Genomic DNA, 16320 nt, shown 5'->3' with positions numbered 1-16320 from the left:
GAAAGTATTAAAACGATATAGAATTGCGGAACGAACATGATCAGAAATAAAAACTAAAAAAATCATGTAAACAAACACACAAACAATAAATAAATAAAATACTCGAGCAGGCTTGAATGAGATCTAGCCAAGAGGGTCTTCCATGGGTTTTGGGAACAAAGGAAAATGGCTAATAGCTGAACACTGAGAACAACGCAACATCATAAGCCTCGGTCGTTTCTCTCTTTTCGGGGGAGAGAAACGACCGCCGGAAATACGCAGGCTACCATTAATTAGAGTGCACTATGGGAAAATCAATCAGGGGCACCCAGCGTCAATTTTCGGAAAATATCTGTTCGGAAGACGATTTGAGATCTAGAATTTTCGGAACATTCGTTGTAAAACTTTTTGCTTGCCTGCATGCCCGTCCTAGGATTTTCGAACATCTAAAATATTGTATAATTGCCCGTCTTTAACGGATTCTTACCCTAAAAAGGTCACCTAGAATTTTCGGGAGCCTTTTTTCTGCCTGAAATGTTCGTAAAGGTAAGTTTTGATCCCTATAATTTTCGGATCACTAGACTTTCAGCTTGGAAATCCGAACGGATGAAAAATATGCCTATATCTACCGTTTACATACCAAAATACGTTTAACAACTGTATGTTTGACTAATTCTCGTTGGGTGCCCCTTATCCATGTCATAATGCAATTTGACACTGTCTATTAGAAAAACAAGCAAGAATATGAAAGACAACCAGTAAACAAACCAGATATTTGTTTTATTTATGTCGTAAAACGAGGAAAGAAAACTGAGAAAGAGAGAGAAAAAACGGAGGCGACGATTAAGCGATGGTCAACGTCAAAGGGAGCGAATGAGGGCAAGAGAAAATTAAACAGGCCAAATATGATCAGTGACAGACGACAAAGAGCAAGAAAGAGACCGAAGAAAGCCGAGACGACATTATATTGACGAACAGCAGAAGAAAGAGCAATTCAGGACTAGCATGAGAAAACAGGCCGAGTACGGTGGCGAAAAACGGCGAGAAGAGCAGGAAAGAGCAGTCACGGTAAAACAGACTACCGTTTAGTAATGAACAGGCCGGGCTGGTCGTATGATAATCATGCGTAAGTCTTAAATAAGCTTAAATAAGAACTGAGAAGCTCCGTTTTTAGGCTTGCCTAAATCTATTTATATATTAAATTATGAGAAAATAACAAAACTTACATATTGTAACATAAATAAGGCACATCCCACCATTCGAACTCCAACTGAGAAGCGTCTTTCAAGATACTGAGGAAAAAAGAAAAAGCCACAGAAAAATAAAACAGGTTAACCGCGATTGATCCTGATTCCTTCCACTCTTTTAAAGGTACACTGCGTAATAAAGTAAGCAGAAGTTTATACAATGGCCATCTTTATTTTGTCGACGAATTTAAGTATTTTTTGCAACATTAATGCTCTTGCCGAAGTAAATATTGCTCCTTTGCACAGTCAACACTCATGTTGCATACTGCGTATATAGAAGCAACCTGGTCCCACTGGGAGGCTCTATTTAACAATATTGATGTCAGTTTTTCATGCGTCTGTCCTGTTATTGATCAAGAATTTCGTCACAACATTGTCAAAGGAGCTGTGGATCCGGGATCCGCAGACTACTAGCTTTGACAATGTTATGACGAAATTTATTGTCAATAACAGGACAGACGCATGAAAAACTGACATCAATTTGCTTTTTCTGACAAAAAGGCAGAGGGGTCAGAATTAAGTCAAAACAAGAGAAAAACGGGAGACAAAATTGCGAGAAACTTTAATCTGTCAGACTCTCTGACAGTCTTCCACAGTGCGTAATGGTAAACAGAATCAAAAGCTTTGGAATACTCCACAAACAAAAGCAGTTCTTCATTATCTTACTTTTTGACCACTTTCTGGATTACATGTTACGCTGTCGTGTGAAATGCTACACTGTCGGTGTCATCCGGTAACCGGAAATAGGACATCTCTGTAATCGATAGGGCGTGCGGCTCTGTTTACAACTTGTTACCTCATAAGCATACACTGTATTCGATAGGGGCACGAGGCTCTGTTTTCAAATTTTTACCTCATCAGCATAGACTCATCGTTTTCTAATCAATCCTTCACGAAATTCATCTCTGGTTATTTACTGCCTATCTTCAGTTTCCATTCCGTTTATTAGATACTCTCCATCGTACGTTCACCTCTTCTGAGACATAGAGCGAACTCACCGTGATCCAACACTATCCAGATGGTTCGATTGCTCGATCAGTAGCAGAGATGGGTGTAGCGCTCTTGCTCGGTCGTGGGTTCCGTACTAAACCTATCGAATCCGAGACTTTGCAAGCCAATGGAAGGATGTGAGGTATTCGAGATATCAAGCACAACTCCGAGAAAGACCGTTTCATTTACTTCGGGGTTGAGAGAGGTCACCAGTAAATTGAAATCTCTGAGTCTCTAATTATGATCCTTAGAGAGATCAGTATCTTCAGATTTCCAATCGAACACAAAATCTGAAAACGGATTTCGTCACGGAAATACATGTCAGGAAGGATTTCAGTTAAAATCCGCGACGAAATCCGTTTTCAGATTTTGTGTTCGACTCGGAAACCCGACGATCGAGATTTCAATGGACATTTACTGTAATTGCATTTCGTTATCAGGTGGTTAGTAAATTAACTTTCAGTTAATCATAAATGTAAATAACTTTCCCGCGAGAAAATGAATTGGGCGCTAGCCGAATTTCCGCCGATGTTGTTGGAAACACGAGGTCTGTCTTATAGCGGATCTTTCTTATGAAGTTGTAATACAGTAAATACCCGCATATAAGAACAAGCGGATTAAGAACATCAGGCTGAAATTTGGTCATATAAATAAGAACAAATTCAGGCTGATAAATAAAACATGTTCTTAATATAAAGGGAAAGGGTATTAGGATAAGGAAACAATTCAGTACAGTAATTGATTTTATCAAAGGAGTTGATAAAGGTCGAATAACCACCGTGAAAGATTTGGAAAGCTGACGTTTCGAGCGTTAGCCCTCCGTCGGAGCGAAGGGTTAACGCTCGAAACGGGTTACCGCTCGAAACGTCGAGTCAGCTTTCCAAATCTTTCACGGTGGTTATTTGACCTTAATCAACTCCTTTGATAAAGTCAATTTCTGCCTCAATCTCCCACCGACGCAGTACCACAGTTTCTTTAGAAACTAAAATTTTGAATTCAGTACAGTAACTTAAATCAAAGTACTCTGGTGTTCAGGACCATAACAAACTATAAAATCTATTACAAAACAGCATTGTATGTTAATTAAACCTCCAGTAATATATAGTTTGAAGTATTTCTGAAACCAATTTAAGAACATTTTAAGAACACTTTCAGGCTGATTTCTCACTTAGCACCCCTCAAATAAGAACACGATCAGCCTTAAGCCTGAAAAATGTGTTCTTATATGCGGGTGTATACTGTACCGACTATGTTAGTTATCTTAACGTAATGATATGTATTGTTAGTTTTTCCGCGGTTATCCCGCACGAGTTAGTGTAAAGGACGGCGGAAACTGTGGTTTCTGTTGCTATCAGTTGATCCAACAATTAAATAACTCGAATTTAGGTAGGCTGAAGTATGTACCGCAAGTATTTACCATAAGCTTTTCCGCCTTAGTTGTTGAGAGTGTTACGATCACGTTTGCATGATTTTCCTACCTCTTTGACCAATCATAGCTAATCAAGAGCATATACAAACGCCAGTTAGCTTAACGGCAGAGTGCTGAAGTTCCATGCCAGAATAAAGAAGTTAAAACTCTGAAGCTGTGTCTACAAAATCTGTCCCGTAACATCTGTAATAGTTGTCACTTTTAGTCATGTTATTGATGTATAGGTTACCATTTGTCTAAAAAAGAGCTTGCTTGGGCGAGAAAGCAAATGGTGTGGCCTTTCGAGGTGGTCCATTTTTTCTAGGTTTTACCCAAACGAGCAGAATTTTCTCCACCAATAAAATTTGCCTGCTTTGCTGGAACCTGTTAAAATGATAATTAGGTTCTGGTTGGCATATTACTGTCGTAACAATGGGTGACGTGACAAGAAACATCACTAGATCATTAGTTGTGAGGAGTTTCGAGCACACACACTCAGAGCCCACATTCAGATGTTCCAATGTTCCACCGTTCCTACCGTTCCATAACACACAATGAGTTCTGACCAGCTATAAGCTGCTTGGCATCGTTCTGACATTTTTGAGTTGGGCCTTCGTTTTAGATCATAGGGTCATCGTTTTAGATCAGTGAGTCTTCGTTTTAGATCACAGGGTCTTCGTTTTAGATCAGTGGGTCTTCGTTTTAGATCATAGGATCTTAGGTCTTCGTTTTTGGGTCTTAACAACATTGTCTTGCGTGAGACGTATTCTCCAGATCCCACACGAATAGCGAACTCGGTACAACTCAGAAAGCTGGATGAATTTTAAAAAGACATATATTGCGTTATATTTAAAAGCGTCAAAGACAGATCACTGATTGAAAGCATTGAGAAGAAAAGTGGGAACGAGGCTCAAGTCAATTTTCACAGATTTTTAAAATTGGCTGGTCGTGTTTCACAGGTCATGATTTCATTTGCCTGACATTAAAAAATAATATTAATAGTTGCGGAGTCTGTGTTTTGTGTGTGACCTCTTCACCCACAGTGAAACTCTCCGCGAGGAATTACGACGGAAAACACAGCGTGAGGGATGGTTTTAAAGGAGAACTTTTTAACTATGTGTAGCGAAGCTTGTAAATACTCGCTTGAAACATTAGCGCAAATTAAAGTGAAATGGCACCAAATACTGCTGGCCACTTAAGTGCACTTGTCAATCATCTGTGTCTCGATGCCAATGAAACAAGTTCATGTCAGCTTCAATCCGAACACTGCGAACATTTTGATTTGATCTTGACATTTCCCATTGTGGTAACCGATCAGAAGCGACATGAAACCACAAACTATGATTACCGACACTGGTTGCGGTTTACTAGCGTTCTCGCATCTGATTGGCTTTTTACTTCTAACACAATAACATTCCATTAATATTTCTTCGGATTTTTACAGTAATATGAGAGTTGTGCATAATGAAAACCTGATGCTAAGGTTTTTATTAGAATAAACCACAAGAGCAAAAACAGTTTCTTCTGTTCAATTCGTTTTCTTTGCAGTTTTCTCAAATAAATGCAGTACAATAAGCCTCATTTAATTCCGGTTTCTCGTTTTTGGCACTCAGAATATTGTGGATTCCAGTTGATCGCTTACCGTTCTGAATTTCTGGTTTTTACAATCCCAGCCAAGAGTAGTTGGGACACTTGAGCTGGATCACGTATCCCCCATCCCCCCTAATCAATGTTGGAAAATATCGCGTTTTTCCAACAAAAAGGGAAAAAATCACCCGATTATCAACATTGTAAGTGGGGGGAGGGGAGAACTTGCTTGGTGTCCCAACTTTTTTGTCCGGGATTGTAGATTTCCCAATGTGGTGGATCATGTGACATTACTCAAAGGGGTATTTCTTTACTAATTATTTATGAGCGTTGGCAGTCTGTATTGGGTAAACAACGCGAATAAAGTCTATTATTAAATAAATAGTCATTTGTTATCACATCCTTTAAAATAATGACCATTGCCAATACCTAAATTTCAAACGCATTCCTCTCATATTTGATCATTTCTAGTTAATACGCACCTTGTTGACATCTCGAGAGGGTAATCTCGAAAAATGCATGAAACCCACTTCTGTAACCGGATAATGGGGCAAGATAGCCTTGGTAATCTACCGAATCTACGCGCGCTTTAATATCCCGGTGAAACAAGTTTGGGCAGAGAAAAGGGATTTTGGCTCATGGTGTGCGCAAGTTAGTTTTCATAGCTGCAAGTTCAGTTCTTACCTCGTTAGCACAAGTGATGTTTAACCTGCGATACATGGGGACGAAAATGATGGACACGGGCAAGAGCAACACGAAAGGCCCCACGAGAATCGTTACACAATATTGGAAACCGTACGTGTAGATTTCAGATGGAACTCCGATAAGCGAAACAGCGGATAGAAAGGTCACCAATAAAGAAATCGCCACTGGCAAGAGGGACATCTTGCGATCTCCCAAAAGATATTCTGCCGTTGTCTTTTGTTTTCCACCTGGTCCGCACCCATACCATATTCCGATCAAGGTGGATATCAGCATCATCAACGAAAACACGACATAGTCAACCACTCCGAAGCGATCGTTTGCCATTGTAGCAGCCTGCGAAAAGCTAGTCCAACGCCAAAGCAAACAATCTGTCGCATTTACCAGTGACCTGTGGGCTTGGTTGCCTCGAATTTAGAACCGGTTTGGAATGTGGACTGAACAGATGTAACTGTCTTATTGGCCAGCTAATAATATACATGCCAACATTTAAGAGTGTCGATTGTCTGAGAGCACGTCAATTAATCCCAGACTAAAATAATGATGCAAGGCTGGCTGTACGGTGCCACCGTCATAAAAAAAAAGATTTATTGCAAACATCCACGCAATAAAGAGATTAGATAGGTGAGACGGTTGTTGAGAATTAAAAAAATCACATCTGAACTTTTCACTGATTCACCTCTCAGTTGATATTCACCTCGCCGAAGGCGAGGTGAATATCGGTGAATAAATACCAAGACGAAGTCGGCCTCCTGGGCTTCATCAGTAAAGTGCTGATGTCTACGATCTTAAAATAGCCACCCCAAATGTCCCACACACGGATACATCTAAGACATGCCGCAGCGCTCAAACTATGTTGCCCTGATTACCCATGATGCAATCAAAAGCGTGAACTCGTCTATAGATTTCCCTTTCTAGTCTACAAGGAATAACTCACTTAAATCACGATCATAACTAGCCGGGCATCAGTATGCGGGCTGCCCGATTTTAATTTTGGTTTAAGTTTTGAAGCTTTTGAAGTTTTTCAGAAAGGCCCTTGTTAATATTACACCTTATCGCAATAATCAAAATAAAGCTGAACAATTGACTAAAACAATTTGGAATTAAAGGTGACATTTTTGCATGCATATCATTAATTAATTGGACAATTAGACCGTATTCATAAATGGCGGCTAAGTAATTATTCTTTTGTCTTTATGCTAATCATCCTAACTAGAGTCGTAAACACGAGCAAAATTCAAAAGAATTTTTGTTCCAAAGTGAGGCTTGTTAGGATGATTACAGACTGTGATTAGCACAACTACAAAATAATAATTTCTTGACCGCCATTTACGAATACCGTCTATTGGGAATAAAGAAACACTTGTAAATTTCTTCAAAGATTGCAAATTGCACTATCTCTACGAACAGGCTCGCGAAATTTTGTTCGTCTTCGAAAAAATTCCTCGTGGTTATTCACTCCAAATTGCACTCGAGGTCAGAAAAAGCCTTCCCCCCCCCCCCCCCCCTGCCGTGACGCAGCACCAAACCAGTTCACAAAATTTATCCGTAGAACCGTGTAGAGACTCTTTTTACGCGAAGTCTCTCAGAGAATGATGAAAACAATTTAAGTGTTCCAAATAAGCAGAATTTATCAGCAGTGATCAACACCCTTTCCTTTGTAACCCTAGTTGTTCTATAATCAGACAAATTTCATAGCCGCTTTCAGTGATGTTTGCTTAATTAACAAAAGTGAAGTGTCACCCTCTTGGGCGGGTCGCCTTTAATATTTTTTATTGTATTTTTTTTATTAGGAGGGCACTAGTAAATAAGACGACTTTAACCCTTTCAGCCCCGATAGTGCCAAATGGCACTTATAGATTTTACTCTGTCTAACGCCAGACGATTTTACTCGTCAATGGGGAACCCCTCGGGGCTTAAAGGGTTAAGCTAACAGCGTGAAAAAACTATGTCCCTGTTTAACCCTTTCAGCCCCGATAGTGCCAAATGGCACTTATAGATTTTACTCTGTCTAACGCCAGACGATTTTACTCGTCAATGGGGAACCCCTCGGGGCTTAAAGGGTTAAACTCGTATAGCCGGGCCATCGTCATTCATCAGTTATCGGTATGTAGACAAATCGAGAGCGTACTTCCTGAAACCCCGCTGGAGACTTCCTGTTGTAGTTCGTCTAAAAGAATTGGCTACAATAGCATAAATTGTATGTGAGGTGGCCATGCACTCTTAAGATCGTTAACTTTCAAGCTTGGATATCAAATTTGAAGTTCATGAGAGACTTTTCTATCACTTGGCATTCAACGACGAAGTGTAGACCATCACGCGATCACTCAATCACTGTGTCACTAGGGTTCCACTGAATCGAGTTTGTTGTCACACTTGTTGCTTTCTTGATTCGCAGATTAAACTCGTGATATCCCTTATTCACGGGATGAAACAATTTCAAAGTCCACAATATTTTAGTCACGAGGGTGGAGAGTGTGACCCCAGGCATACGACAGGCATTTGATTTCCCAGTGCCTTCCCCACTCTCGAGAGCGTTAATTAATATGCTGTGCTCCAGGGTGGGGAAGAATGGGACCTAATCGTATGTTCTTTGAAAATGCGGCCATCTTGGAAAGGGCATGAACAAAGCTGCTTCAGCTGTTTTGAAGGTAAGCGCTAGTTTTCAAGTAACAAGCTGTTTGTATTTTGACTCGCCCTTGCGGGCTCGTCAAAATACAGCCCAAAGGTACTACACACCAAAACATAAAAATATATGGTATATTTATTTACAATTCTTATTTACTGAATGTGATCTTTCAGAGCTCCAGTTGTTTTCCATCGATTTTCCAGTAACATAAATGCCACGGATCTGTGCGCTCCTACACTGCCATCGCCCTCCATATTTATAGCTATAAGGCGCTAGAGAGCTGAAAATCTTGCGATAACTATTAAAACGTTGTTGAAAGTTAACTTAGAGGCGAGTAACGATCATCGTGAGTTAAGAGCAGAATAATTAGGCTTGTAGGAACGAATTAAGTTTCGGAAACAAAATGATGGTGCTGGTCATGTTGTGCTTTTCTTTCTTTTGTTCTTTCATTTCATTTAATCCGTTCCATTTTTGCTTTTTAAAAAAGTATCGATTAAAATTTGCCTCCGCCTGCCCACAAACCATTGCGTATTGAGGCAGCCAGGAAAAATTAGATACGCTTGAGTATACATTAGACTTGTTATGGACAACTACATTCAATGCAACTCCAACTGATAAGAAAACTTATATAAAGCTTATTCTAAATTTGTCAATTATGTGTAGAAGAAGTAGAAGATGTTCTTGTAATATAGCCTTAAATTGGATTGCGGAAAAATAATTCAGTTTTCAAGCGAACGAGAAATGACAAAACAATATGCTCTTTTGCTTTTTAACGAGGTTCGAATGAGATGCAAGGTGGTTTTCTGCATTCCCGCACCTCAGTGGGCACGATGGTATTTGGAGGAAACTAATTATGGGTTAGAGAATGTTTAGTTCTTGTTTTGTTTACAAATTCACGCACCCCTTAACGTACAATGAACAAGAAATTTTCAATACTGCACGAAGCTAACCCTTTTAATGTTCTAAAGACAGTCTCTAACTCTTTTAATATTCTATCTTAGTTCGACGCGTGCAATCATGAGTCTCAAAATGGCTTCGCAGCCTATTTGAATTGTTTTAGCAGAAAAAAAGGGCATAAAGAAAAAGAAATTATATCTGAACTGCAACCATTCTAAGGTTGAAAAGAGAAAACATTAATTTAAAATCGCATTTTCATTCAAAATTTATTAAAAAACAAAAAACAAAAATGACTAAGCCACATTGCCCTCTTAAATCAGACAAGGACATACAGAACAGAGAAAATTGCCATAAAGTCGAAGCCATATTGAACACTGCAACGTTTTTATGCGTTATTGCTCAACAGACCAATTCGATGTTGTACCCAATTCAAGTCTTTCGGGGTTAACATTCTTTGTGTGTTGAATTTGCATGACAATAAAGCATTCACATTTGAATTAATATATGGAAATACTTGGAACAAAACTTTTAATTCCCAAAAGATTTGAATTGGGTACAAAATTGAGTTAGCCGAATTGGTCTATAAAGGGCTCTGTTACTTGGATTTCACTAGATAATGGAAATCATGTGACCAATTTTAACCAATGAGGTGCGCGGATTTTTGACATGAATGAAGATTGTATATGAAGGGTGCTTTCGATTGACCGTATTCCGGAATAGGAATACATGGAATATAAGTTAGAAATCCTTCGTTTTTACGGAGTTTCACATTAAAATTGTCAGATAGCTGCTAAAATGCTATTTTAAACATATTTTTGTTAGACTTGCTGCTTCGAAACGCGCCAAACATACAGTTTTAATCATCACTCTACGTATTCTTATTCCAGAATAGGGTCAATCGAACGCGCCCTAAATTTCCCCTCTAGGACCACACTCCACACAACAAAACGGAAATGTGGCGAATTCGAGACGCTAACTACTTTAACAGAGAATTTACAACTTCTTAGTGTGAGTGCTTGAGTAATAAATGATGTTTTGAAGGAAAGGAAAAGGGATGAAAACATAAAATAAGAAGGAATATTGTTCCAGATCTTGAAGCCAATTCGTAAAAATGATTTCAGTTTGATTTGTTCTTGTTATGGTGGAAACTCTCTGAAAAACCAATATTGTAACAGTGCATTTACTTTGGGGCTGGTATACGTATACAAGACTCCATCACACAGGAGTAAGATTTTCCCAAACTGGCTTAGTCCCCATCAGTGTCTATTTTAAAAGCGAGTTTTGAGGGAAAATGAGCAATAGACCAAATCGGCTAACTCAATGTTGTACCCAATTCAAACCCTTTGGGAATAAAACGTTTTGTTCCAGATATTTTTATATCATTTAAAAATTCAATGCTACATTGTCATGCAATAGAGTACACAAAGAATCTTTAAATTGGGTACAACATTTTGTCTATGGTTTATTTTCCCGCAAAAGTTGGTTTAAAAATAGACACTTTAATGCCAATGGGGACAAACCAAAAACCAGCTTCTTACTTTTGGATATTAGTATAATTTTCAGCGGTGAATATAAGAATTAAGTATCACCCAACTAGTGGACTAATGCAAATGCTGCATTTTGATTGGCTACGCTACTAGAGGACTATTAGTAATAGTCCTCGAGTAGCGAAAGGCGAGACGCTTTCTTTCGTTTTATTCCCAAATAAGTATATTTTCAACTTGCATTTGCTAACTTTATTATTGCCTTTTCTGTCCGACTAGTTGGGTGATACTAAAACAATTAGACCCTTCGCCCTCACGGGCCACGGGTCAAAAGCCCATTTGGCTTCGTTCGCCTCATGGGCTATTGACCCGTAGCCCTTGCGGGCTAATTGTTAATTAGTGTTATATTCACAGCGCTACCCGGTGAATATAACATTTTGGAGGCGCGGCTGCTAAGCCATTCAAGCACTTTTCGTGCCTTTTTATCTTGTTTTAGCCCGTTGTTTTGCACTTTCTTGATATTCACCGCTGAAAATTACACTAAAACAATTATTCGCCTCAGGCTCAGTAAATATTGGGGAATATTTACCTCGACTACGTATCGGTAAGTATTCACCAATATTCACTTTGCCTTCGCCGAATAACTGTTAAATGGCTAATGAACCTTTGACGTATAACACTATTGAAAACATAATAGGTGGTTATGGGAAATAATTGAAAGGATATCATAGAGGTTGAAAAACGACAACGATGGCGGCGGTGATGATCATGGTGATGATGATGATTACGTCATGATTATTGGTCGTGATTCCTGATAGTGATTACATTGCTGATGAAGATGATGATGACGTCATTATGTGGCGATGATGATGATGACGATGATCATGATGCTCACTAACGATGACGACGACGATGACGAATACGATTCGATTATGATAATGATGATTATAACGATTAGTGTTGCGCACAAATTTGGAATACTATGGACTTAGGTTTTTCTCCTTCACGTTTGCTTGAAGCTTCATGAGTATAACGGGCTTTTCCTTGTGACCTGTCCCCCGTCGATCGCGATTAAGGAAATAACTTTTCCAAGTTATTCCCTTGATCGCGATCGACGATATCAATGGACTTCATCAAGTAAGATGGCTGAACATAGGAGAAACCTCTGGCTAAGTTATACATGTTCTGATAAACTTGATATTTTAGGATGCACAGGTGCAGTCCTGCACTACGGTTGTGCCGGCGCTGGGAAAAAACACTTTAACTTCTTGGCACAGCGTCGTTGTGTACGTTGGAATGTTCTTGAAGCACCCGGTGTTGGTGCTGGTTTTGCATTTGACTCTAAAAGTTTTTTTTCCATTGGCCAGCTTGATGTTCTTGAATGAATTCTTTTTATAGCACGGATTGAGACGGAGATCTCTTTTAATTCGCTTTAACAGAGGAGCGCTTAATTCTGTGTTGAAATCATCTCTTTGGACTGCGGTTATGGTTTTTTTTAGACCACTTGCGTTACCTTCTGTGATGTTATCACGCAATTCTCCGTAAATGCCATTTTCAGGTGACATTTTCTCCGAAAAACGAGGCCTTCCGAACACAGCTGATAAGCTCAAGTTCAGGGCAATGAAAACAATGGCTAGTTCCTAAAGATAACAAGACAACAATGGCTGTTAGCTGCGCAAAGACACGAAAGGGTATAAACCTGTCATGTGAAAACACAGGTAACCTAAGCTAAATGTAACGGTAACACAAACACTGATGACCGTAAATACAATAGAAGGATTTGTATGCGAATCACAGCAATAGATTTAAGGGAACACCTTATTGTCTTGTTGTATTACTGCTTTCCTGTGTCGTTAGTTTCCTTATTTAACACTATTCGGACTAAGATACAAACTCTATACGGCCAAAATGTTTACCTGTACAGCAACTAATACACACCAGAGTCCTCAGTCAAATTTTGAATTGTTATCCTTCAGTGAAAATCGAATATTACTGGCTCTGTTCAGTCGGCTCCGCTAATTTCCGTTTCGTAAACGGTCGATGCCATTCATAGTAACCAAACCTTTTTATTCGGTTAGCTTTCGGTAAATTGTTGGGGTTAGCTTTATTTTAAACTCTAAAATTGCTATGTTTGCAGTGGTTGTCTCGGTAGTATAGTGAAGTGCGGGTTGGTCAACTGCGTTTGCTCGTCAGCCGCTGAACCGAGTTTTACATCGTTCTTTTAACTTTTTCTAAAGTTGTTTTTCTAATTTTTTTAAGGTTTTTTATATTTTTATATTTTTCAAACATGCCATGTTCTAAGTGACATACGCTGATAATCTAGTCCTAGATTAAATTTTTTTTTTCCTCATTAGCAACGATTAACTTAACAGTGAAAATTGTTTTAAGTGTAGTCCAAATGGCAACCACTGTTTGCGAAACGAAACATTGCGTCGGCTCCCGAGAAATGATTGTGCTTTTCCAACTAGGAAAGCAAAAGATCTTTTAATTTGAAAACAACACTGGAAGGCAGGATGACACCATGGCTGTAAGGTGAGCCTATTTAATTGATAACTTTGTCGTACGATTATCTCCTTGAGTCTTTTGCCGTTCAGTATTCCATACTAATCCTTACATTTGCGACGGAACGTGGGAGGGTGAGGGGGGGAGGGGGGGGGGGGGGTTGAGGGGGGCCAGCAAGACTCTTCAGTAGTTATTTCACTTTTAAATTGATGGTCCGTGAGGGAGGCAGAGGTCAAGGGATAACTTTTGCAGGCGCCGAGAACAATTTGTGGAAAGCCATAAAGCGAGAGGATCGTACGCTTGCCTTCTGTCATCCTCCACAGTAATCACCCGGCAGGGAATCAGGGAAACGGAAGCAAGAGGAGAAGGTGGGGGAGGGAGGGAGGGGATGAAGAAAGGCATAGGGAAGCAAAAGGGTGGACGAACAGGGAACTGAAGGACACATAAAGAGCAAAAGTTCCTGGGTCAAACAGTCCCATGGGGGTGGGGCTGAAAATACTCTGTACGATTGGCCGCAAGGATTGGCGGCACGCAAGAGTGGATGAGTTAAGAGAACAGATTCCCATACCCCAATGTCGCGCATATTTAAAGTTTCAATTCGGTCATTCCAATGGCTAATCAGGTGCCTCTCTAAAAATAGCTGCGTAGCTAAAATTACATTGGAAGAGGCCCATGTGTGGGGGATCCGTCCTCCCTTGCGGCACGCGAAAGGGAAACTTTACTCTCGGAAGTCTGTGAGATGAACGTATACCATTTGTGAACGGCGTTGGTTGAAAAGGGTAGCGGAAGACCTTTGAGTCCGGCTTTCATGTATGAATATTTCATCTATCTGTTCCCTGCGTACGCGGCCTCGAGGGGTCAAACGTTATTTTAATCCCAATTGGCGTTAATTATATTCAGTGAGTAATCTGGTTTGACGGATGTCACACTGAAATGTATGACGATATGCTAGTGTTAATTGCCATTTTCTGATCAACTTATTACATAACGCTTGCCCTAAAAGGAAGTAGAAATAAACGTAAAGCACAGAGGAGTATGGTCTTTTGAAAATAAACGAAACTGTTGTATAATCATCTTTGAGGGGAGGCTGGGTTCTCCTATCCAATCTATACTTTCCTTCTTTACTGCAAGTGATGTGTTATATCCAGTCATATGAAAAACTCCTGGTAAACTTAATAAATGTCACCCCACGTTCTTCCCTGCTTTGGTCCTTTGAAGATGACACTTAAACCCGACAAAGGATGAAACTACTACAAGCTTCCATTTATACCTACGTTGCTGTTGAAATTTGTTTTAACTTAAGGAAATGAGTTTTTTCTCCGTTGCTTACCTGTATCTCCATGACAAGCTCAAATCCAGTAAGAGGCAACCAAGCTTCTTTCGTTTTCAAGGAAATTTGCTTGAATATCTTAGAAGAATTCGAATATTGGGCGTACTTTTTCTGTGACTACAACGATTACAGCTGGTTGTACAAAGTTCGATTTTCTTGCTTTCAGTATCTTCTTCTTTTGGCTGTGCTTAGCTGTTGGTGCACTCTTGTCTTCTTCGCAGGCCACTGCTGGTTTATGAGATAAGTTCCACCAAAGTACGGCTTAAATACAGCGCGAAGATTAAGTAACCTTAGTAATGCTGCGGTTGACTGTAGCTTCCGGGTAGCTCGAATAAGAATCGCCGTTACTATTCATCTCGTAGCACATCTATGCCTTAAAACAGGAAACTAGTTTCAAGTTTTCGTTTTCCAAGTCCATTTAACATTTGTATTAGCCCAATAAAGTTACAATCGATTTTCAGTGGTATTTGCTGAAATTTTACAATGAAAGAGCCGAATCTTCCTTGTAGGCTTTTTCCGTCAGAGATTTACCTAATTCTCAGATTTGCGAACACAAATAAAAAAGAAAATCTTATATTTCACTTCCCTTTTGTTACGATTATATCAGCGTGTTTATTCTAATCTCATTGACTCAGCGTTTCCCGCCCATCACCTTATCGCCCCGCAATCCGAAGAGTGGAGTAGAATCTCTCGCAAGACATATTTAACGCTGGATATATGTTCTTACTCGCAGCAGCTAAAAAAACCAACTTATTGTCAGGACTCATTTTTATCCAATGTTAGATGGATATATAGAAATTTTCTGCATTAATCACAGGCGGAAACCATGGCTGTTGTTTGTTTCTGTCACGTTGTTATAATGAAACCATAGACCTCGTTTTAGAGCCACGCACTTTCAGCAACTACACTCTAACCATTTCCTTGAAGTTGCCAAGGAAGCCATTTTTCAACATTCCAAACATACTTTTGTACACTTTTAATTATTGCAGCTCTAAAAGTACCGGGAGCTTACAGGAGCAAAAATATTGTTTAGTCCCATAATGCAAAGGCAAAGAGAAAGTCATCTCGCACTGTTAATTAGAATAATCAGACGATTATTCGAACTCTAAAGTTTTACCCTTTTCCTAGTGTTAAAAGATAGTTACTTCTTTTTTACTGCTTTTGTTAAAATTTGTTGTAGCCCTTTTTTTGTACCGTCTGAGAAAGTGTTTCGTGAAAAAATGTTCTTGCATACAATATTGGATGTATTATCAGTTTGTTTCATCTTGCCAGATAATTATTTGTTTCGTAGTCGACAAAACACAAGCCTAAACAAAATGTAGCTTCCGGCGCGCTTCCTGAAATCTGAAGCAGCCGGTACAAAGTGCACCCCATGAGGTATTCCACATATAACCTCTGGATTCCAACGTATTAACGGTGATATGACAGGAAGAAGAGGTAAAGTTTTGAAAGACGCTCCTACACTTCCGGGATTGAAAATCACGTTAAAAATAAACTGTAGATCCTAAAATGGAGAGAGTGACTCGAATTTAAAAAAAAAAGGACCTATTCTTCAATCTAGCTTG

The 16320-nt window shown here is 39.4% G+C and overlaps 1 protein-coding gene and 1 long non-coding RNA gene across 2 annotated transcripts in view; one reads left to right on the top strand and one right to left on the bottom strand.

Annotated features, from left to right (window-relative positions):
- The window catches only part of LOC138059677 (sodium-dependent multivitamin transporter-like), a 29125-nt gene extending 22789 nt beyond the window's left edge, over positions 1 to 6336 (bottom strand). Inside the window, exons 1-2 of the mRNA XM_068905293.1 lie at positions 5896 to 6336; positions 1206 to 1271 (exon numbers count right to left, since the gene is read on the bottom strand). Coding sequence (XP_068761394.1) covers positions 1206 to 1271; positions 5896 to 6240 — 411 coding nt within the window. The 5' untranslated portion in view covers positions 6241 to 6336. The remainder of the gene's footprint in view (positions 1 to 1205; positions 1272 to 5895) is intronic.
- A 2118-nt stretch (positions 6337 to 8454) lies between these two features.
- LOC138014556 (uncharacterized) overlaps positions 8455 to 16320 on the top strand; it is a 20344-nt gene continuing 12478 nt past the window's right edge. The window contains exons 1-2 of the long non-coding RNA XR_011125328.1: positions 8455 to 8564; positions 12482 to 12641. This is a non-coding gene — a long non-coding RNA (uncharacterized lncRNA). The remainder of the gene's footprint in view (positions 8565 to 12481; positions 12642 to 16320) is intronic.

This window comes from Montipora capricornis, chromosome 8 (genome assembly GCF_036669925.1).
Source record: "Montipora capricornis isolate CH-2021 chromosome 8, ASM3666992v2, whole genome shotgun sequence".
In the NCBI taxonomy this organism is placed as follows: domain Eukaryota; kingdom Metazoa; phylum Cnidaria; class Anthozoa; order Scleractinia; family Acroporidae; genus Montipora; species Montipora capricornis.
The sequence above is the reverse complement of the archived record's forward strand: the minus strand, read 5'-3'. Positions and strand labels throughout refer to the sequence as shown.